Here is a 24,418-nt window from a genome sequence, read left to right on the forward strand (position 1 = left end):
CCACTTGGACTTGGAGAGGGTTGTTTTGACAGTCGAGCTAGGAGGAAGGCCTTGGGTTACATGGACAGAGGGTTTAGAGAGGGATCTCCGGATCACGGTGAGGATAGTGACAATAGTGAGGACGTGTAACTCCCATCGCTTCATAATCCCTGGGTTTAAGATATTTCACTAGATAAAACCAGGAGAATGAAACCAAGTGAATAGCCAGGTTCAGCCAGTGCCACTTTCATTATTATTTCACAAGGACACAATACGTCACTGGTCATGAGTAGGATTAGGAAAACACGTACATGTAAGAAAACCATTTGATTGATCAATTTCCATCGTAATCATGTTTGTACAGAATTGTGCCTTACGGTTGCCTAGCGACGGGGGACCGCTCAGGGCTGATCGAGGTGTGTCGTCGGCGGACACCATCGCCAACATTCAGTTGACGAGCAGCAACGTGGCGGCGGCCGCAGCCTTCAACAAAGACGCCCTCCTCAACTGGCTCAAAGAAAAGAACTCTGGGTAAGGCAACGCCGCGGTGCTATGGGGCGGCTGCTGGCGCAGGAGGTATAGCCGCCGTCTAATGATCGCAAGGTTGGCAGATCGGTTGGCAAGAGGGTTGGCAAGAGGGTCCTTGGCAAGACACTGAACCCCAAATTGCTCCCAGTGAGGGGGCCGGCACCTTGCATGGTAGCTTGCCGCCATTGGTGTGTGTGTGAATGGGTGAATGAGAGGCTTGTTTAAAGCGCTTTGGATAAAGGCGCTATATAAGTGCAGTCCATTTACCATTTACCATTTATGCATTGACAAGCCGTGCCTATTTCACCTACTCTTACCGCCGTCTCGAGGGTCAAATAACCACATAGTTCTTTAGAACGGGATCTGCTTACTACACACAAAGACCACTAGTTGGCGCCTCTTGTATGTTTAGCCTGCCCTACACAGAATAACTGCAAAATAGCTTTATACTAGCTTATCCTGAAGTGATTTTGAAAATGTAAGGATGCTTGGTGGTAGAACGCACATATCTAGGAAAAGTCATGAAAGGAGGGTCCTGAAATTTGATCGAGTGCAAAGGTATAAAACATTTTTTAAACCATTTTTCCCCCTCCTGCTTCGAGCCTAATGATCATAACCCTGTCCTCCCATTGGCTGAAGGGTAGACATATTTAACAGGTGATGTTTTACTGTCTCTGTGTGTTGGTTGTGTATAGTGATGCTCTGGAGCGGGCCATAGAGGAATTCACATTGTCGTGTGCAGGCTACTGCGTGGCCACCTATGTCCTGGGCATCGGAGACCGCCACAGTGACAACATCATGGTCCGCAGCACAGGACAAGTAAGTACAGTTCTTGTGGGCTCCATACAGTATAGTACATCCTAGTACACCCTAATATCCTAGACTGGGGCTAGTTGTATCCATTGATCATGTTCATTAATTTTCTTAACGAATATCTAAGTTTAGAATCCAGTTCTGGGGGCGCTTAGGTGGCGTAGCGGGTTAAGCGTTGACCATGTAACCGGAGGGTCCCCGGTTCGATTCCGGCCGGGGACATATCCTGCATGTCATCCCTCCTCTCTCTCTCTCTCACCCATCCTTCCTGTCTAAATCTCTACTGTATCTATCAATAAAATAAAAAATGTGAGTGGGACTGCCCCACTCAGAAAACTAATAACAGTCCTCCTCCACAGTGTCTGCTAGGCAGTCCAGAGTGCGAAAATCGAGAAAACATTATAGGAAATGTGTTGTTACTCAGAAATGTCTATTTCAGCAATTCTATTAAAAAAAGAGCTATCTCAGTTTGGATATGAAATCAAATAATTACTATTTAGAAATGACAATCCGTTTTATACATAGTCCCCTTGTTTCAGGTACCCAGTAGTATTGGAAAATTGGCTTGACGGGTGTTCCTGGTTCATCAGTTGTGTTCCGTCACATCATTTGTGCCGCCGTTAGAGAGCTGTCAATGTCTAGTATTGGTGTCTGTCAACATGAAGACCAAAGTCATTGCATGTCAAGGTAGCCACTGGAGAAATCAGAAAGAAACTATCACAAAGCAAGACAATGACCCCCAACATACTGCCTTAGCAACTAGGGAGGTTTTCAAGGCCAAAACGTGGAAGGTTCTAGAGTGGCCAAGTCATTCTCCAGATGTATATCCAATTGAACATGCATTTGATTTGCTAAAGAGGGAACTTAAGGCAAAAAGACCTCAAAACAAACAACTGAACATCTGGCTGCAGTATAGATCTGGCAGAGCATCACCAGAGAATATATCCAGCATCTGGTGGGGTCAGTGGGTCGCAGACTTCAGGCAGTTAATGCATGCAAAGGATTGTCAACATTATATGGTTATTTCCGATACTTGGAGCACTGAAATAGGGTGGAGTATGTTTTAAAATGTTGTACTTTCTCAATGGTGATTTTTTATTTATTTATTTTTTATTTTTTTTAAACCATTGAATTAAAGCTGAATTATCCCATAGTAATTGTTTGATTTCAAATCCAAACTGTTGGAGTATAGAGCTAAAAGTAGACAAAATGCTTCCTCTTTCCAATACTTACGGGAGGGAACTATAGATAATGGTCTGTATATTTTTGCTGTTGTCTCATTGTCTTTTGCATGTCAGCTCTTCCACATAGACTTTGGCCATATCCTGGGGAACTTCAAGTCTAAGTTTGGGATCAAGAGGGAACGCGTCCCTTTCATCCTCACCCACGACTTCATCCACGTCATCCAACAGGGGAAAACAGGGAACACAGAGAAATTTGGCAGGTGAGTTGTAAGTGGGTGAGTGATGAAATAATAATCGGTTGCCTCGCAGCTGACAGCATGGTGAGCTTAGAATGATAAGGTTCTATCTCCGTTTAGAATGAGAAGGTTCTATCTCCGTTTAGAATGATAAGGTTCTATCTCCGTTTAGAATGATAAGGTTCTATCTCCGTTTAGAATGAGAAGGTTCTATCTCCGTTTAGGGCAGTTCAGAGATATTGAACGTCAAAGTTTTTACATTCCATTATGTTTTGTGAGATGGAACCTTTGTATTTTATGAATTACTAACTAAAAAATGTCAACATTTTTAAAAAATAACACCACACAGGCATTAATAAACACCTAATGGATCAGATTATGTAAAAAAACTAAATTTTGACCAAAACTTTAGATAGAACCTTATAATTCTGACGTCACGAGCTGCCTTGATAACAGTGACCCTGGTAGCCTTGTGTGTTGTAGAAGAAGTATACCATTTGATTCTCTACTCCGCGTGTGTGTGTGTGTGTGTGTGCGTGTGTGTGTGTGTGTGTGTGTGTGTGTGTGTGTGTGTGCGTGTGTGTGCGTGTGTGTGCGTGTGTGTGTGTGTGTGTGTGTGTGTGTGTGTGTGTGTGTGTGTGTGTGTGTGTGCGTGTGCGTGTGCGTGTGTGTGTCCACCCTAGTTTCCGTCAGTACTGTGAGGAGGCCTATCTGATCCTGAGGAGGAACGGGAATCTCTTCATAACACTGTTCGCCCTCATGCTGACCGCTGGACTGCCTGAGCTCACCTCTGTCAAAGACATCCAGTACCTAAAGGCAAGACACACACACACACACATACTCACACTCTCTTTCAAACACGCCATACAAGTACCACTGTTACTTAAAGAATACCGATGATACATTTGGTTTCATATTGATTCATTTCAGTCTTTTTCAATGATAATAGTTTTCATGCCATGAGTAGAACTGTAATGCATCTCTGAATTTCGGCATTGACCGATTTTAAAATGTAATTGTCCCAAACCCCCTACAAAAACATAGCGACTGATGAGGGTTTCATAGGGGCTTCAGTTTGCATATGCCACAGAGATCATGGAAGGGTCCAAAGTCATGTACGGGGTGATGTTTGTTGTGATAAGACTGCCCCCTTCTCCCTCCCTGCGTAGGACTCTCTGGCCCTGGGGAAGACTGACGAGGAGGCGCTGAAACAGTTCCGTCAGAAGTTCGACGAGGCCCTGCGAGAGAGTTGGACCACCAAAGTCAACTGGATGGCCCATAATGTGGTCAAAGACAACCGCTCATAGAGAAGACACCACATCCTGCAGGGCCAGGGGTCAAGGGTCAGGAGGGTTGGGGTTATGACCCCGGGCTGGGACACAGTGAAGGAGAGGAGGAGTAGAGGTGTGCCAAGGGGGTGGGAAGTGACAACCAGGACTGTTCCTGGGCCCTAAAGAAGAGAACCTAGAGGACTTATCCCATATAAACACACACACACACACACACACACACACACATACACACACACCCATACAGGCTCAATGACCCCATGACCTCTCACACACTCCCCCCCCCCCTCCTCCTTGCCTTGCCTCTTGAAGCTGCTCCTCCAGCCTGCCCAGCAGTTCCTGTAGCGTCTCCCCTATCATGTGACATATCTGTTGGATTTGTGGGTAATGTGGTTGCAAGTTTTGCACGCGCTCTGTTGGGAGTCGGAGCACAGCACCTGAGGAAGGGTGTGGCCTCCAACCCCCCACTGTGGAAATGGACCGTCCCCATGGAGCCTGAACCAAAGGGGATGGGGGGAAGGGGTGATTTCACCCACGTAGAGTGTATCAGCAGGACTTCTGATATGCCTTGGAATGGGAACGTTTGACAGACAAGTACAGTTTCAGAGCGTAATGACTGAAGACAAAAGTGTCTCACCCCCTGTGTCTTAAAATGACGCTAAAGCGTGCACGTGCCCAGAGGCTAATTGGACTATTTCTGGCGACGCCTCCTGCTTATCTCGGAAAAGTGTGCCTCAAAAACATCGGGAAGATTGTATTTTGTTTTTGTTTTGTATTTTTATTTCATTGCCGTTTAAGATTTTATTCTATCTGTGATTATATATGTGCCAGACTACTTTAATACTTAGAGTGTGTGACAGAGGGATGAAAGAAAGAGACACATGCCCTGAACCTCTGGTTCAAGGTTTTGAGCAAAGGGGCCGATTGGACTATTAAACACTGGAATCATTATAAATATGAAGTTTTTTTTTTTTTTTTTTTTTTACTATCACTTTATTTTCCTGCTATGGAATGTCATTGTAACATTGGACGAACAGAATAATTTAAAATGTTATTATCACATTGTGTGTTAAACCTGGACTTGCCTAAGGATATCCGACGTTGTCTTTCAAAGCAACAACTGCTCACACAATAATAATAACAACAACAACAACAAGTAAACTCACTGAGAAATAACCGAAGCATGTAACATGTGCTTTAGAACCAAACAAAAGTTGTTGTTTTTCTTTTTTTTCTGTATTTTTAATCATATGTTCAGAATTTTAAATTGAATGTCTGTGCGAATAATGTGCAGCTCTTTTACGTGTATTTGTTCGTATATCAACAGGAGGTTAGGACCTGTGGGAGGGGGTTGCCAGCAGAGGGGGTTACACTGCAATTCAAAGCTACTTCCTGGTTTCGTCATGAGTTGCTCTTCCAGCATGTGTTTGATTTTGTGCAATATCCATATATGAGTGTATGTAATAATTTATATATATATGTATATATATATATATACACACAGTATCAGTCAAAGGTTTGGACACACTTTCTCATTCATTTGAATGAGAAGTTGTGTCCAAACTTTTGACTGGTACTGTATATACACATACATGCATACATCTACACACACACACATATAAGTATATGAACCTTTGGGCCACCGAGCCTGAGTGTATAATGGTTGTCACTGTGGGTTTCTGTGTGATGCTGCTGTATTTCGCACCGCTAGCCTTCAAAAGTCCTTCAGACACTGAATATTGTACATACAGGCTTTTATTGTTTTTCTGGTTTTTGTTTTCATAGGAGTTTTATTAAAGTTATTTTCCATCGAAAAGCATTTTCCCCTTTGTATTCTGTGTGGTTGCATGCAGTGGCCAGTTGGTCGATGTCTCTGAAAGATGTGGTGTGTTACTATTTGCCTTTACTACTTGCCAGGGCACTATGACGAGTGCACATTTGCTTCCTGTGGCTAACTGTTATGAATGCAGATTGATTCCAGGCCCTACATTCTTCCCTACATGTGTGGGCCCAAAATGTGTAGTGCTGGTGGTTGTGGTGCGCCATAGAGTTTTATCCTTAGAGAAGGCACACGCCATCTTCTCCGTTAATTACATTTATGACAGCACGAACGGTGCCATGTACTCAACTGGGTTCGGACTTCCAATGAGCTGGGGGAGAGATCAGCCAATTGGATCGAGCCACTTATTTGAGAGGCTTATTTAAGATTGTCAGGTGCATTACGCCATCTACTGGTGCCAACATTGGGCTTCCACCCACTCATACCACTGAAGATGAAGGAAGTTGACTACCCCATGTAATCATAGTTCATTTACTTATTTACATATTTCTTATTTATTTACTACTGCTTTGACTTCTGAGGACCAAACCGCAGACCATGTTATCCTGGATTGCCCGGTGTACCACCCACCCAACGGGATGCATGGTCTGTCGGTATTAGACGACGAGACGATGACGTGGCTTCTGGAGGGGTGTCCAGAAATATAGCCCCGGGTGAGCCCCTCAACCAGGTCTCGGGGTGGTAAAAGGGTAGCCCCCTCGGCCCCGAGCCTGGTGGAGTGGAGAGGAAAACAACAACCCATACGCCGAAGAAGAAGAAGAAGGACTTCTTTCTTCCGCGTCTCCATGGGCGAGTACCCAACCGCTGTTCATGAAGGACCAAACCAAGGACCCGAGGCTGGTTCACTGCTCCTCTCAGGTTCCTGTGCCAACAATGCAGACTGTCCCCCTGTGGCGGACTCAGGCTGTTTGAAGGGCAGGGGCGAAAAGAAAAAAAGGGCACCTTCTGCACAACATGGGACCCCATCAGTGCACATGGTCAAGTTTAGACCATTGGAAGGGCAGCCAATAGGGCACATCCTCTCATTTTGCCACTCAAAAGGGCACTTTAGAAGCAGCCTTCAAAGCCAAGCATCACCTCACGCTCTCCACCACTGGTTTCTGCTGTGTACTGAGAAAAGTGAAGGGTAAATGGACTTATATAGCGCCTTTTTTGCTGCTCCGAAGCTGCTCCAAAGCGCTTTACAACGGCCTCTCATTCACCCATTCACACACACATTCACACACCAAGGCGCTGGCCCGCTCACTGGGAGCAATTTTGGGGTTCAGTGTCTTGCCCAAGGACACTTCGACATGTGGCCAGCCGGGGCTCGAACCACTGATCTGCCAACCATGTGATCATTAGACGGTTGCTCTACCTCCACAGCTGCCCCGAATGTGCGAAAAGCTGCTGGCCCTGACGGCGTTCCTGGCCGGGGCTCAGGGCATGTGTTGCACCGGGTGGTGAAAACCACCCAGTGCATCATTGGCACCAAACTCCCTACAATCGAGTCCCTCCAGGCCCCTGTACCAGCAGGCTCCAGAACAACAGCTTTCACAGTGCTGTCACTCTGATAGCCTGTCTTTATACATCTGTATACACCACGCTGTACATAGCTTCCTTAACTGTACATAGCTTACTACTATCCTCTCCTGTATGTACCTCTAACTACCGTACTTGCCATACTTAACACTATCGTGATTTATATCACTATTTGCACTTCTGGTTAGATGCTAAACTGAATTGTTGTCTGGTACACTGCAATGACAAAGTTGAATCTAATCTAAATTGAATTGAATTGAATTAAATTTACTGGTGGAATAAAAATGCAAGCTGCAGAAAAGAAAATGCACCACTAATTAAATTAGAAACCCAATATGTACAAATAAGTGCGTATCATATGTAAGAGCCTGCAAAAAGTGCTATGTTGGTAAATAGATAATAAATAAATAAATAAAACCACACAAAGTACAAATTAATTTGATGCGTGTCTCAGATGCAGTTTTCATATTCGGACACCAGGTGGCGGTAAGATGCCATGTGATTCAGAGTTGTTCCATTCAAGCCCATTGGATTTGATTGATTGAAAACTTTATTAGAAGATTTGCAGAAGTAGGTACATGAAAGTACATATTACATACAAGGTCAATTAACAGGATAAAAACCCAAGAAAGCCACTGGCTTATTTCAATTGGGGTCCTTGATTCTCAATTCATCGTTACATGTAAGACAGACAAAAAAAACTAGTACTATCTACAAGATAATACAGACAAATAACTAGTACTATCTACAAGATAAACATACATCCATCATGGGAAGAACAATACAACAAAGCATAAGGTATGTACAGCGGGTAGGACAGGTGGGGACATACACCACAGGTGGGGGCGGGGGACAAAACACAAAGTATGTACAGTGGGTAGTTCGGGTCTTTTAATCTGAATTTTGATTTAGAGGGTCCAGTTACGGATTGCAGCCTCCTGTAAATGTTTTTTGAGAGTGGTTTTGAAGGTGGGCAGTGTTTTGCACTCCTTTAAGATTATAGGAAGGGCGTTCCACATTTTTACTGCATAGTTTGCAAACGAGTTTAACCCCTTGTTTGTGGTGCAACGCGGTTGAACGTGGTTCGTGGAGCTTCCTCTGGTATTGTATGTGTGGACGTTGTTCACTTTTTGGAAGTATGTTGACAGGTACTTGGGTGTCTTTGTGGTGTAGCGTATCTTGAAGACCAGGCCCAGTGCAAGCTGCTGCACTCTGTCAACTACTCGTAGCCAATCAAGGCTCAAAAAATGAGCAGCGGTTAGATGTGTCCTAGGGTTGAGGCCTAGCAGAAGACTAACCAGTTTATTTTGGGCTGTCTGGAGTCTTGTTTTTTGGGCCTTTGTGGTTCTATAGTACCATGATGTTACGGCATAGTCGAAGTGACATTGAATGAGAGCTCCTGATAGGGTCCTCAGTGTGTTTTTACTGACAAGTGAGGATATCCTGTACAAGAATCTAGTTCTATGGTTCACTTTTTTGATTACTTTTGCTGCCATTTTATCTCCGGAAAGATTTGCCTCTAAGATGGAGCCCAGGTATGTAATATAGTCCCAATAACCTTAATCCAACGTCTTTCTGCCCTCTGTCTTTGTAGTTTGTACCCGTTTCTTGTTAGTCTCTAAACCAAAGATTGTGACATTATCCACAGTATGCCTCTGAAAAATGAGTATATATAGCACTGTGGGCCTATCCATTTTACCAATATGATACAGAAGATGTGGCTTGAGTCTAGCCCCTACGGTATTATTTTCTGACACAGATTGTACCTAATAACATAGACCATGTTGGCAGTTCAATCATGTCCACAAGCTGTCCATTACTAAGTAGAGTGTCACACCCTCCACTTCCAGTTAGCCTGCAGTCCCCTACCCGGGTTTCTCTCTCTCTCTCTCTCTCTCTCTCTCTCTCTCTCTCTCTCTCTCTCTCTCTCTCTCTCTCTCTCTCTCTCTCTCTCTCTCTCTCTCTCTCTCTCCCCCATTAGATTAGATTCAACTTTATTGTCATCGCAGAGTACAAGTATGCATAAGAGCAAGACATAAATAGAACAAAAATGGTAGTGATAGGTAACTGCAATATGCAGTATGTGCAGAGGTAGTACTGTAAACATCAGTTTAGTATAGAGGTATATGCCGTTATGGGCAAAATATAGTTATGAGCTATGTACAGTTAGGTAGCTAGTACAGTGAGGTAGTTTATGTACAGTATCTAATGTGCAGAAGTATAAAAGAAGCTATATCAGGAAACATGTGCAATGTGCATTTTACAGTAGGTGCAAGCAAAGGTAGTAATGTAAACATCGGTAGTGCAAAGGTTATAGAGTGATCACATTATTTAACCAGGGATGTGCAGCCGACAAAGTATTGTCATAGTCATCATAGTATTGTCATTTCCATTGTCATAGCCATGAGATTACAGGAGTGGAGTCAGGTGACCAGCTGTTTGCCATCATTAGCCCTGCCATAAATACCAGCTCCAGACTTCAACAGTCTGCCAGATCGTAGCCTCTGTGTCACTGTTAAGTCGCACTTCCAGCCTTTGCCTAATACTTCTCTGTCAATCTACCCGGTGTACTAATTCCTGTTTCCCTGTGCCTGCCGTTCTCCAGCTTAACTCCTGCCGCTGACTCCAGCCTCCTGTCTACCTGCCTACCTGTCCCAACTGCCCTGTCTACCTGCCTGCCCTGTCTACATGCCTGCTTGTCCTACCTGCCCCATCGGCCCTGTCTACCTACCTGCCTGACCTGCCAATCGGAACTCTGCTCAGGCTCTCTCAGCCTTGGTCCCCCTCCTCAGCGCCCTAAATCACCCCTTGTTCCTACAATAAATACACCCATCCTTTGGGGTTTACCGCCACCATCTGCCTGCTCCTCTGGGTTCTGCATTTGGGTTCACTAGCCTGACTGTTACAGTACGATCTGGCCCTGGAACCGAAACCCAGCAGACACAGAGATCCGTCAGGTCGTCGTCAACCAGGGAGACCGGCTGGACCAACATGAACAGGCTCTCAGGGAGATGAGTGAGAACTTAAAATCCCTTTTTTCTGTCCAAAAGGACCTTTGTGCTGTTATAAGCGGCCTCCATGAGCATCTAGCTTCCCCAGCTCCCCCAACAACCCCTAGCGTGTCTTCTCGTTCACCACCCCCTACGGCCTACACGATCCCCTTCTCACACGAGAGCCTTCTATTCCCCTCCTGAACGCTATAGTGACCATCTTGGTTTATGTCGTCCATTGGACGTTTTTGCTACATTGTTCCCTGATTAACCTTATTACTGATGTGTTGAGAGATATGATTGGACCCTTTGTGTTTGTCAAAATGTTTCTGAAGATCTTGCTACTCTCCAGCAACATGTCACTACCAAGTCTCTTGGCTCGGTAATCTCCTCACAATTTTTTTTTTATTTCTTTCTTCTTCTATCACGACGACTGCCAATGGCCCCTGGCCTGGGCTAGATTACTCTTCCTGCTACGACTGGTGAATTGATGATTCACTTGCTTAGTCAAATGTATTGATTATAAGTCGCTTTGGAATAAGGCGTCTGTTAAATGTGAGTTCCATGCCTCCTCTGTGTCCTTCCTGTGGCTATGTCATTACACAGGGACAGGTGCAAATGGACCCCACCAAAGTCACAGCGTTTAACCAATGGTAGTGTGATCAAACGATCTGGCCACAATACTATCCCTATGGGAATGAGTTCAAAGTTCAAAGTCTGCTGTCAAGCAAAATAGCCGTGTCAGGACTTTTTAAACTGTTCCAAATATTACAAATAATATGAAATAGTGTACATTTACCTGTTAATTCCATGCCCCCCCCCCCCCCCCCCCCCCCAAGGCAGCAAACCTAGGGGAAACACTGTAAATTTAATCTAATCTAATCTAATCTAGTAGCTATCCCTCCCCTTGCCCTGACTTTATACGTATACAATACACAGTACAGTGTAGGCTATATCAAGTCATCAATCAAATACCAAAACGACTCATAAAGTTAGAGGCTCTACACACAACATACAATATTTGAATGTCATAGTACAGTACGCGTAATTTAACACTTACAGGCTATTTATAGACAATAACCAACTACACATCAGGGTAGGCACACACAATAAATGTGCCAGTTCAAAATCTTTCCACATTAATATGCACTGTTAATACAATCAAATCTCTTCTGTCCGATCTCGTCAGCACATAAATACATATAGGCCTAAGCAAGCTGCGCAAGCCAGCAAACGAGTGACAACCACATATTTCATCATGAGATCAGTCATAAAAATAAATAAATAAAATAAAGTCATACAAGATTGAATAATTCATTATCGTTGTGTTTATACCCTGTTGCGTTTTCAGCAAACATAGAACTAGCTATCTAACGGCCTGCATCACCGCATCTGTCTCGTCAACAACGAGAGCTGCAAGTGTCTTGCTATGAACTCATAAGTCAACACCGTATTAATTTATATGAACAATATTGATCGTGTGTGTGTGTGTGTGTGTGTGTGTGTCAATAACCAGACTGACAACTCCAGTGTGTGTGAGCCTTTGGCCCCGTAGGGACCAGATGTCAAGACCCCACAGTGAACAATTGTGACTCAGTGGTCAAAACAAGGATGTGTTCAGGCGTTGATGTACATTGGGGATCCAGGAGAATGATGCTGAATTTCATATGTTGTGTAATGGTGATCAGATGGGTAGAGTATGTTTCTATTTTGAAACAGCGTGTGTGCTTGCGTGTGTGTGTGTGTGTGTGTGTGTGCAAGCATTTTTTACCTTTTTTCCCCAGTGTTCTTTGCCATATAGGGCAGTTCTAATGACCTCTCTATGAGGTCTCTATGACCCTCCCCCCTCTCTCTCTCTCTTCCTCCCCCTCTCTCTCCTACTCTCTATTCAGCCTGGTTCTGTTCATGCCTCTTCTCTCCTCAATCCATTTATCTTTCACCTATATAGCTCTGCTGTCGTACCAGGGGAGGCTGGTGGAGGTAGAAATCAGGGGACAGGCTCATTGTAATACATGGAATAATATGAGGAACCCACTATATGGATGTCCCTGTTGATGTCCCTGTCCCTGTGGGGCGTCCCTGATGTCGTGAACCCTGCCAGGGAAATGGGACCCATGGCAGAGGAATCAGAGGCGTCAGAGGACTCAGAGCACTCTGATGACAAGGAGGGTGTTGCCGAAGAGGTCATCGAGGCCCCTCTCGTCCGCAGGCCACTGGACAGGCCCTGTAAAAGGAGCAGGGACGTCGTCTGTCCCAGTGAGAGCGAGAGCAAGGATGGCGGTGCTGCTAAACGCCAGAGAAGGTCAGAGGACACTGACTCTGAGGAGGAGTGGTCCCCCAGCTCAAGGCCTGGCACCTCTGGAATGTCGAGGAAGAGGAGCAGGGATGACGATGATGATGGCGACAACATTCGCACTAAGAGGCAGGGTCCTCTGTAGGAAACAGACGGTAAACTCTGAAGGATGAACCATTCAAGTGTCTGGTTCTAACGAAAGGCATGAGTGGGATAAGATTTTTTTTAAAATTATTGTTAAAAAATAAAAATAAAACTCTCCCACACAAATAAAGGTTTTATTAAACCCAAATTCTGTATGATTCTTGTGTCCTTCATACTACCATCATTTTAGGTTGATATTAATATACACACTGTGTGGCTTTATAGTTCATAGTTAGGTAGGCTAATTGCACTACAGATGAGAGATTTGGGGGAGACACAAAGCGCAGGTTTGTTTTAATATGTCAATGTTTACCATAGCCAATATTGTTCAGTTGTCATAGTAACAGTGGTATATATACAGTATTATACCTTCTTATATATAAGAACGTCACAAACTGGATCACATAAGAAATAAGGATGTTAATAGATTAAACTAAACTATAATAGGTTATAGTGCAGTGCACGTTGAACTTAAGACTTCTCTATTTCTTCATGCAACAAAACTAGCGGGGTACATACGTATAAGTCAGTTCCCATAACTGTGTGATTCTTAAAGTGATAAGCAACGAGACATAACAGAGCCTGTTCTACTGCTGCTCACTACTGATTAGCCTACTTATACAGCCTGTATAGTAATAATATTATTCTGTCCTCACAATTGCATTCTAAGCAAGGCTAGACAGATAGCGAACAGAATTAAGCTCCAACTTCTTCAATGTGGTTTAATTGGTGTTTCAACATTGTAAAACTGGAAATACACAGAAGATATACAGTAGTTGGATTAGGCTACATAAACTTTGCAGATTACTTTTTAGCATAAACATGTTACATAACAATGAATTTATTTATATATATTTTGCTTTAACATTTATTTTCTTAAACATAACAAGGTATGGATACATAGGACATACAGTAGCTAGGGGAATAACGTAAGCTTGAATAAGCTTCTAAATTAAGATAGGCTAACACAACATCAAAACAACAAATAGAAACTCAACAATTAGAATGCATTCTTTAGCTACACATCAATCACATTGTAGGATAACAGGTAAATACTGATACTCACGGACATATCTACTCCAAGGTTCAAACGAAGAAAAACAAATAACTTTTCATATAATGTTACACTGCTTGCTGCATCAACTGCTACAATGTAAACTGTAAATAGAGCGTAAACTAAGGTTGCTAGGCAACGAATAGAACTACAGGTATTCTGCAGTACCTCAAACAACCAATCTCCCCCTGAAAATGATCTGTTAGGGAGATGTTTTTGATGAAGATTAGGCCTATGCGTGGCATCTCTGAGAAATTCTTGCTATAGGTTTGTGAAATCTGTCAAATGGTTGCATGCAGAACTAAAAGCTTTGATCATTGTATCCTCTCATTCGCACCTCATTTGATTTGTGGTCAAGGACAGGTGTGAACTGCTTCAAGTCCCCTGCAACTCGCACAACACTAATTCGGCTTGATAGCTATTTCTTCATCAAAAGCTGATGACAGTCCGTGAATATAACTTGGCCTTTAAGATCTTTCTAATTCAAATAGGTTCAGTTGATTTTTTTCTCGGCCTATAGACCTTTGCTAACCCGCCTATATTTTTAAGGACAGTCTCGTTGAATGGATCCACATAGTCAAACTATGTGTGGTGGTTTATATTACCGTGGACAGGATCTCACATCCCTCTGATGAGTATAGCTGATGCACCTGACGTGTTACTAGTGACACTTGGTAGTGGCAGGGCCATCAGGGGTGTGACTTTAGTCAGCTATTTGCATCCCTTTCAACCTGTGGCAGAACCATTTTATGTGCACACCGACTGCACAAGAGCGCCTTCCATTTGAAGAGGTGGGTAGAAACTGACGATGTAAGCTGATGATAACTTATTCAAATTGAAGATATAGCCTAATGTATCTTCTGGTTATTATTCAAAAGGCCAAGACAATAAGCCTATAGGCCATTTAAGGCTCTGATAGCCACCGTTTGGTCTCAATAGGCCTATCATTTTGTAGCCATTAGCTTTGCCTATAATTGCACCATCAATGTTTGCTACAGAAAGATACCCAAAGGCCACAGATACGAGTTAGTAGCCTATAGATTGGGTTCTTGGTATTAGCTGGGTTATTTGTTGCATAATAGTGCTTGGCACTTGCACCTGGCTCCACATTCTGAAAGTGTGCTCCATTGTGAATGTGTGAGGTACAGCTGAGGTGTGGCACTGTCTTTCAGCATCATTGTTTCAATCTGTTTGTTCTTCTGACCATTGTATTCAATGTTTTCAGTGACCTAGTTTGCAGATATTCCCAGGCCACTAAGAGTGTCTTAAATGATATTAGTCTATATGGATTGGCTGTTTGGTGTTGGGGGCAATGCAACAGATCAGTGGGTCATCAAGCCATTCTAAGGATTATGCCAATGAATTCTGTAGGCCTATATCAAGATGTAATATGTTAAACAAAACATGCTGGTCATTCTTTTTTGGTGTTACAATGAGACATCCAAAAATAATTTGCATTAAATTATTTTATTAGTCAATTTGACATTTTAAGAACAAAACAGTCTACACATGATTACAGCGTCAAGTGGTTCGGTAATGATGTGCTTAAGCCTTTCTCTTTAATGAGGTTACTGGTCAAATAAGCTACAAGCCTTTAAAGGAAGGGCCCCTTTTTTTTAAAAAGCTCAGCCTATATTTTAGACATTGCTTAAGTCCTTCGTTTTCTAAAAGAGCTTTATATGATATTTACAAAAAACAAACAGTATTCCCCTATATTCCATTGCGCAATTAGAGTGAATTTCGATGACAATAATCCGCGCTCTCCAGGAGGTCGTAGAGCAAATGGCACAACCTGGGTCTCAGACAGGTAGACTCCAAACTATTCCAAATAAATTCCAACGTGCCACGCACAGACACTACCAGGGCCTCCACATGGATTTGGAGTAGGTGATAGTGGGCATATTGTGGCCCTCCTGGTTCTCCTGGTTCTCCAAAGCCTCGGTAGAGCTCTGGTTGTGCTCGCTGTCTGTCTCGTCCAAGTCAGAGCACAGGTCCTCAGGGCTAGACGTAGGGGAGGTGGTGGGGGAGAGGCTGGATATACTCCTGCCTCCAGGCGAGGCTGGCGCGGCGCACAGCGCTTCGCTTGTCGGACAAGTGCTCCCGTTGTTGCTGGAAGTGTCCGGTATCAAATCCATAAGCATGTCCTGGAAGTGGTCCTCGTTCAAGGGCATACATTCCAACAGGTGGTTCAGGAGCTCCGCGGCCACTGCCGCATCTATCCCGGGACAGTTGGACACGAACATATGGACCTCGTGCATGCACTGGATGTAACCGGCAGCGAACCGTTCACTGGCCTCTCGGTTCATCGTGTCAGTCACTGGTGGACGAAAGGGGAAAAAAGGGAAATTAGACTTACAATAAACTGATACACGTACTATGCGCACTCCTATTGAAGGCCTCCTATGTGCTTCATTGCTTACCTTGAGAGCGGTTCTGGAGAATATGTTCCACTCTTTTAACCGTCATCTCCAAGACCTCTGCATTCTCCATCTTCGACTGGAACTGCGGGGACAAGTAGAGGACATCATTTATTTTTATTTTAACAACATTTTAACACATTAAAGTTAAGAATAATGAGTAAAATAAATAAATAATTAAAAATATTTTTGAGATAAAAAAATAATTTAAAAATAATTTAAAAAGACTAATATTCTTTTTCTTTCTTAAATGCCTGGGTGAGGCACTGCCTACCCTGCCTCACCTGACTGCACACCACTGAGTGGGACAGTGTCATTGGTTTTCATGCTTTTCGACACACAGAGAGAGAGAGGCACAGAGAGAGGCACAGAGAGGCAGAGAGAGAGAGAGACAGAGACAGAGAGACAGAGAGAGAGGCACCGCTCTTAGGACAATAGGCGCAGCAGCGCAGGTGAGAATGTTAGCGGGGGGGTGTGATGTGATGTGCGCCAAACTCACGTCGGTGTCTGCGAACAAGGTCCGGAGCTCCTGCAAACTCTCGTTGATGCGAGCACGCCTCTTCTTCTCCACCAAAGGTTTTCTCGCCTGTAAAAAACAGCCGATCAATATTGTGGAACAACGTAACGAATGCGTTGCTTAACGGTTAATGCATTAATGTTAAACCAAAGAAGGTTTATTAGCCCCCCTACCTTTCTGTCGCCTTTGTTAATCCCGTAGTAGGAGTCATCTTCATCCATGCATCCAAGTCCGTTCTCGCTGGGTCTAGACGAGGGGGCCATGTTGCTTTGAGCCCGAGATCGCCGTTCGTATTCCGATTTTTATTTTTTTTTCCTATCCCGTAAAAGAGGGCAGCTGGCAATCGGACCCGATCTGGGAAAATCAATACACTACCAGGCGAGTCGCCCCGTGTTTATTGTGCAATCTTAGCGAGAAGTGCTCCTGGCTCCGAGGGCTGTCGTAAGTATTTATAGGGCCTCATTTGCATATGAATGCCAGGTTTGTCTCCGCCAGCCAGGGGACAACAGAGCGCACCGGGAGAGCCAATCAGCGCTCGGCCCCTTTGTCTACGGCCAGCCCTGGTGGATCGGTAGTGGTGATAATAATTTATATTTTGGGTTTTAAGTGATCGACGACAGTTTTTTTTGTGCCACTTCGTGACGTTAGAATTATAAGGTTCTATCTCCATTTTTGTCAAAATTGAGTTTTTTTTACATAATCTGATCCATTAGGTGTTTATTAATGCCTGTGTGGTGTTATTTTTAAAATGTTGACATTTTTGAGTTAGTAATTCATAAAATACAAAGGTTCCATCTCACAAAAACATAATGGAATGTAAAAACTTTGACGCTCAATATCTCTGAACTGCCCTAAACGGAGATAGAACCTTTTAATTCTAAGCCCACGACTTAGTATAGGCTAAATTTTTACTTCCCACTAGTGTGAGAAAGGGTCTGTGGTCTCTTTTCAATCTATCTCAATTTCCAATGTTGGATAGTCCAGTCACTGTACCGTCAGTGTGAACAGGGTTTTAGCAATGCACAGCAACAGCAGTGTATGAATGTGATGAGGTTTCCAATGATTTCTCCAAACGTATACACTATAGGAAGAAAGTAGCATACCTCTATGTGTAGATTACTGCGGTTTTAGTTGTAATGCAGTTATCTAATTGTGTAATAGCCTGATGTAGAATAGAGATTGATCTTGTTTCTGTAGGCTATTTCATCAACTGTAGCCTATCAACATTTTGCCTACAATGTTTAGGTGACTACAGTAATTACATCACTAGTATACAGAGCAACTGATATATTCTGTTACCCGATCTTGCATATTGTTACTCTGGGGGGTCACTTTGACATGAATGAATGAATGAATGAATGGTCTTTATTGTCATTAATACAGTACAGGTACCATACAACGAAATTTGGGAGGGGGGGCTCCCCTGGTGCTAGGAGAAAACATTTGACTAAAAGCAAGAAGGGAAAAGAGCTGGTTTACATAAATAAAGGCTATATACACTATCCACTATACTATACTACTATACTATACAAATAAAACACTGTGCTGTACATGGAGCCTATAACGCATTATATGTATATAACTGAACCATTAAATAACGTAGTTAATATAGCCTATGTAAGAAACATTTTTGTCATTACAACCATTCTGCATTATCCAATTTCCATCCTTATTTTTTTACTTTTTTGCCCTACCTTGCCGTATTTTCCGTGTATCACTCTTCCTTGCTCTGAGGATTTTTTCCCTGCCCGATGTAAGGCGATGCCTTCAGTTGGCAGCTGCTGGCGGCGGCCCCTTGGCCTAAACTGAATCAGCCGGGGGAATTAAGGGCCCTCCGCCAAAGAAAGCGACAGGTGTTAGCCTGCGCCTCGTTTGTTCTCCGTTGTTTAGTGACTTTCTGATTTGTGTGCAACAGCTCTAGGCCTACTGTCTATAGTCCCTCCAAGCATAGTTTAGATAGCCTATATTCTCAATGCCTAATATGATATCATGTTTTACGTGAAGCGTAACGACACATAGAGTACAGCACAGTGTTTTATTTGTATAGTATAGTATAGTGGATAGTGTACATAGCCTTTATGTATGTAAACCAGCTCTTTTCCCTTCTTGTTTTTAGTATTTTTTTCCTAGCACCAGGGGAGCCCCCCCTCCAAAATGTCGTTGTATGGTACCTGTACTGTATTAATGACAATAAAGACCATTCATTCATTCATTCATTCATTCATTCATTCATTCATTGTGTTGTGTGTGTGCAGCGCATTGTCATGCAAATGTGCCACTACAATGGCGTATGTGTGTCTATTCTCAAATCAGAACGTGTCCCTGTCATTTCATCTCCATGCATGCAGGTAAACAACATGCTACCATTAAGAATCACTTTTACGCACGGTGTTTGCGCCACCGCGAAGTCGTCAGTAAAACATCTACAGCCGAAATAAAGGCAGTGTCCCAGGGCTTTGAAGTGGGGGTGGAGAGGGGGTCCACAGTGGGGTGGAGAGGGGGGTCGCCACCCACGCTTCGCTCCAGATCTCTCTGGTCTGGACTGAGCCTGGAGCAGCTGTCTAGGTCCGCTTTTGTTCGGGAACTTGCACAGGGACCCGGCGCCCCTCTCCTTCTTCGCTTTATTAGATCTACAGTATAGCAATTATTATGGGTTTATGAATGAATGAATGGTCTTTATTGTCATTGATATAGTACAGGTACCATACAACGAAATTTGGGAGGGGGGGCTCCCCTGGTGCTAGGAAAAAAACTAAAAACAAGAAGGGAAAATAGCTGGTTTACATAAATAAAGGCTATGTACACTATCCACTATACTACTATACAAATAAAACACTGTGCTGTACTCTATGCTATGCTATACCTATTCTAACATTTCCTATCTCTGAACCTTGTGTACCCTAGGGTTGTCATATTGCACATAGTGTTATTGCACATTCATTTAAAGTGTCGCAGTTTGCAGGTTTGAAATGTTCACAGTTGTGTTTCAGTATTGCACTTGATTTCATGGGTTTATATGGGTTTATACTAGGCAACCATTAATTTATATTTTTTCCCCAAAATGGCCCCAGTATTGAAACATGTCATCAATTATGTAAAGAATACAGTAGTTGTGGGACTATAAGCACCTTCTGTTTTGTAATCTTTCAACAAGAACAAATCATGTTCGTGGGTATAGGCGATTTCATTTCTAGAGGCCATGCATGTTCTGCCATGATCTGGACGTTATTTGAGCCTATTGCTACCTTTTTAGAGTTTGTATAACTTGTAGGCTTCATACACCAATTCTAAATTCCCAGTAGGCTACCCAACGTCCATGATATAGTGTTGGATAGTGTATACTACATATTAGTTAATTGACATGTTGCAGTAGCTTGGTGGTAATTACATTAAATACAAATCTTAGTAGTGTTTTCAGCTGTGTTAGTTACTACTTTTTGCCATGTAGTGGGGTAGTTAGCTACTGTCATTTCTCACTCAGGGTAGCTTTAATGTAGTTCACTTTCTTCCCTTGTAAAGTAATTGATAGCTTAGTCAAATACATGTTCAGAGTAGCTTCCTCAACTCTGCAACCACTAGCTGGTGTTATTAAACCACTTGTTCACAAAATATGTTTTTCAATGCAGCTCTTTTTCATGATTATATTTTCATTTCATAGTCAATCTTGCACCATCATTTCGTTAAGTTTGGCAGGGTAGGCTATTGTGATTTACAACACTTTTAACGGCACTTTTACTGAAATCTTAATATTCTTCTTAATATTCCATATCATCTGATGAGCACTGCAGGCATCATACGTTACATGCGTTTTCCTTCATAATATGAAGTAGTTTATTTACTAGATTATTCATTCATATATCATTATTCATAAATAATACGACTTCTAAGTAGTTTATTTACTAGATTATTCATTTATAATATAATCAACTAATTGGTTTAAATTATGCTAAATCATGTGGAGGCACATGTGGAGGCACTCAATACTTGTAGATGATAAAATGTATTATAACCCTTAACAAACCCTTTATAAATGTAAACTTAAGTACATTTTAATTTTAATTCTATATGGATTATCGACTCCAGGCTCCAAAAGCAAACACAAACATAGAATATTGCATGTATATTTTATTAATATTGGTTAATACAACAAAGTAAGAATATGTACAAATGCTATATGCGATGGATAACAGCTACGAAGCAATAAGTGTATCTCATAATTAAATAAATAAAGAAGTTAATACAATAAATATAAGGGAGATTAATAAGAGCCTTCTACAATGCAGGCTACAGAAAGTTGACTTCTGACAGGAAGTACTGAAAGGTCTGTAATATAGCACACCTAAATATGGAGCAAAACTGCCCCACACATGTCTTCTGAGTAGCATATCTATAAGATACATAACAGAGGAGGGTCTAACATAGGAATCGACAATGCAACCAAAGTCCACCAGTTCACCAGGGCCTCCACATGTCCAGCATGCCTAGCTGCGGCAGGCTGCCGAGGAGCGGGCTCCCAGGCAGAAGGAGAGGCCTGTCCTGTGGCCCTGGGTGGCACAGGGGCCCCTCTCTCTGCATCTGCCTCCCATGTCTGGAGTTCCCTCTGAGGGGTGTGGTAGGAGGGCCACCTGGTCCCTGGCTGGGTGGGGGGGCGGCGGCATCCTGCCTGGGGTTGTTGGCCTGTAAGGGGCGCTCTTCGGTAAACCTGGGAAGGGACTTGAGCAGGTGGTTGAGCAGGCGCGAGCCCAGCGTCTTGTCCATCCACTCGCAGGTGAGCAGCATGTTGTGGACCTCGTGCATGCACTGGATATAGCCCGTGCTGTACTTCTGCTGTGCCTCCAAGCCTAATGTTGGATCTGCTATGGAGGGAAGGAGACAGTTTGGTCAAACAAGTGTCATAGCACCACCTATCGGTGACAGCAGGGGGAAGTAATTGCACCCAAGGTCCCCAAGTGGTAATATTGAATTCATCTTTTACTATCGAGAGGGAACATACTAAGAGTACATATAAAATGTATTACTTTATAAACATACGCTCTTTGTTTAAACACTGATGACAATACAAATGCTGGTACTGACCGCAACTTACTGGCTCCGAGAAGGGCTATGGAGACAGTTCTGGTGCGACACTTTATTTTACACTTTTGGTGGTTGAATCGAGTTAAAAACTTACCGCAGAATGTATTACTCTGAACGTTTTGTAGGTGTTTCACTGTCATCTCTAAAATGTCGGCCTTTTCGAGTTTCGATTGCTGGTGAGAAAAAAATGTGACGTTAGGCTAAATTTGTCCGTGACGGCCTACTTTGATGGTGTTTATTAATGAATGAATGAATTAATTAATTTAGACTTACATCAAGTCTGAAAGCACCGACTACGGTTTCTTTCAGTTGGTCCAAACAATTGTTGATCCTTTCCCGTCGTTTCCTCTCAATCAGCGGCTTTCTCAGCTATAAAGAGGATGAAAAGTAATACTCGGTTAATAGCGATCCACAACTGATGCGTGAGAAACGTTTGAGCGTATCCAAAAAGAGACACCTGCTGAGCTTACATCCATCGGGAACAACTGTAGCCTAGTATCCTACCTTTCTCTCTTCCTTAGCACTTGAATGTTTCCCCACGTTGTGCGCCATGGCAGAGGCGGTCATCTCTCCTGTTTTTTGCAGTTCTGCGGTTGTAGAGGGTGCACTTACTGCACTAGCGCCACTGAATCCTAGGTTTGTCTTTAAGGCGCTCCGCGCTGGGCGCACCCCTCTTATTTATAGGGCAGGATTAGCATATGAATAGGGGAGCTCTTTGGCTGAGGTATTTTCCCACACACGGGGTCGCTCCCAGCGGCCCGCTCCCATCAGTCAAGACTGACAGGTCACTGCCTCTTTTCAATAGCTGGAGCTACCCGCCCCTGCAAAAAAACAAGCGACAGATGTCCAGCCTGCAACCATGAAACCATGCATCCCCTACAAAACCTCGTTTCCTCGCTCTCTGGCTCTCCTCTCTCACAGCGCGGTCACGTGACTCAAAGCGCCCGGGTCCCATCAGAATTACCATTCCCAGGGTTGCAACAAGAGTGTGCAATTACCATTATACACTAGGGACCCCCCTCGGCCATTCATGTCAATGAACTGGGAGTCTGGGACAGTAGTATTACCTGAGAGAAGGCGAAACCTGTCCCCTGAGGTCGCACCGAAAATACACGACGCCCAATGGTCCTCATTGATATCCGCCTGTACAGGCCGGCTGATACTGGGATACTGTCAAGTCAAGTGCTTGGGATGGGAAGTAAAGATGTAGGGTTCCAGACAGTGAAAGGTGAAATTCAGTTGTGCACTTCTCTTATGGAAAACGGAATAACTTTATAACTACTTTAATGTATTCTTAGGATATATAAGAAGAATATATCTGTTTTTATTGTTTTGGTTTCATAATTTGTTTATTAGTGTGTTTAGAATAGTTTGATAGACAAATGTCATGTGACCTGCTGAAAACAAGTGTAATTTGTCATTTATGGAAGGAACAAGTGTGTTTAGCCCTATCAGTTTTTAATGACGTTCATTCTTTGAACTTTGACATAATCTTGATCGGAGTGGGGGGTGAGGACTCGTGCCACATTCCGATACTCTATTTTGGTCGACATGATCAATACATTGCAGCGATGGATGGTGCCCTAAGGCTAATAGAGATGATAGGTGGGTAAAAAAAAGCGTATTGAGTACGTATAGGCCTACATGAATTAGCCTAAACCAGAGTAGTGATTATTTAAAATAATAAATTAAAAATAAACATAGCCTATATTCTTCTGTAGGCTACTCACTGAGGCAGAGGGAGCAGATGTCAGAGTAACCATGCAGGCAGGCAGATGTCCCGCACGCTGCTTGCGGGGCCCGTTTGATTTGAGCCACGCGTCTGCCAGGCGAATGCCCGAACGTGGGAAACTCCGCCGAACAATGCACGGCATTCAGACGAACCTAATCACCGTGAAGAATCTGATCACCCTGCGGAGGAGAAGTGGACAGTCCGGGGGATGAGGCGATCTCTGGGACGGTGAGCACTGGAGCAGGAGGGGGCTTATACGTGCATGTGCGGTGCGCTGTCCGGTATAGTTTGCTGGTGTGATTTGACCACAGTGCCAATTTGTGTGGTCGGTGCTGCCTCTATTGATTATGGTGCTTTTCCACTACAGGGCTGGCCCGGGTCGACTTTGTATCCGAGCAGTGCCGTACTTTCAGAAACGCTTCTATTCATGCAGTCGGCTACACGGTATAGGCCTTACATTTCAACGTCAGTGAGGAGAGCCACAATGGACTGCTCACTCTGTGAAGGAGTTGTGTATAGCTCATGAATTAAGGATTTCTTGTGGCTCCAGAAAACCTTTTGGGGTATAGGCTCATATTGCTCAACGAGAGACATCTGGCCACGCGACCGATACGTGCAACCAGCCGCCTGTTACTCGTCACAAAGAAATGTGCTTTACCTGCGTCCTGGCCCACCGCAGGTAAAGCACTGTCCGAGCCTACTGTTTTCACATTTGGTGTGTAGGCCTAATGCCTTGCAACAGCCTGGAAATATGGTTACATTATGTTGATTCAGGCTACACAGTCGTAATCTATCAAGACCACCA

General features: G+C 43.5%; 3 protein-coding genes across 3 annotated transcripts in view; 1 reads left to right on the forward strand and 2 right to left on the reverse strand.

Annotated features, from left to right (window-relative positions):
- Window positions 1–5,806, forward strand: part of pik3cb (phosphatidylinositol-4,5-bisphosphate 3-kinase, catalytic subunit beta) — a 58,396-nt gene extending 52,590 nt beyond the window's left edge. Inside the window, 6 exon segments of the mRNA XM_080547258.1 lie at window positions 344–393; window positions 396–510; window positions 1,203–1,326; window positions 2,619–2,764; window positions 3,424–3,556; window positions 3,910–5,806. Of these exon segments, the coding sequence (XP_080403384.1) occupies window positions 344–393; window positions 396–510; window positions 1,203–1,326; window positions 2,619–2,764; window positions 3,424–3,556; window positions 3,910–4,047 (706 nt within the window). The 3' untranslated portion in view covers window positions 4,048–5,806.
- A 9,574-nt stretch (window positions 5,807–15,380) lies between these two features.
- her13 (hairy-related 13) lies at window positions 15,381–17,180 on the reverse strand. The gene is made up of 4 exons (XM_080547860.1): window positions 16,979–17,180; window positions 16,788–16,874; window positions 16,292–16,373; window positions 15,381–16,188 (listed from the first exon to the last, which is right to left on the reverse strand). Exons 1-4 carry the CDS (start codon window positions 17,066–17,068, stop codon window positions 15,728–15,730), a joined length of 720 nt encoding a protein of 239 aa, XP_080403986.1. The 5' UTR covers window positions 17,069–17,180; the 3' UTR covers window positions 15,381–15,727.
- Window positions 17,181–21,257: 4,077 nt separating this feature from the next.
- Window positions 21,258–22,448, reverse strand: her8.2 (hairy-related 8.2; the record flags this gene model as incomplete). Its single annotated transcript, XM_080547481.1, has 4 exons — window positions 21,258–21,661; window positions 21,976–22,054; window positions 22,155–22,250; window positions 22,386–22,448. 4 exons carry the CDS (start codon window positions 22,446–22,448, stop codon window positions 21,258–21,260), a joined length of 642 nt encoding a protein of 213 aa, XP_080403607.1.
- Between the last annotated feature and the right edge of the window lie 1,970 nt (window positions 22,449–24,418).

This window comes from Nansenia antarctica (genome assembly GCF_963989245.1).
Source record: "Nansenia antarctica genome assembly, chromosome: 17".
Lineage (NCBI taxonomy): Eukaryota > Metazoa > Chordata > Actinopteri > Argentiniformes > Microstomatidae > Nansenia > Nansenia antarctica.

Coding starts and splice junctions, on each gene's coding strand:
- her13 (XM_080547860.1), bottom strand. CDS start 17,068: ATGGCCCCCTCGTCTAGACCCAGCGAGAACGGACTTGGATGCATGGAT. Junction 16,875..16,978: donor TTAACAAAGGCGACAGAAAG/GTAGGGGGGCTA, acceptor TGTTTTTTACAG/GCGAGAAAACCTTTGGTGGA. Junction 16,374..16,787: donor CCTTGTTCGCAGACACCGAC/GTGAGTTTGGCG, acceptor TTGTCCCCGCAG/TTCCAGTCGAAGATGGAGAA.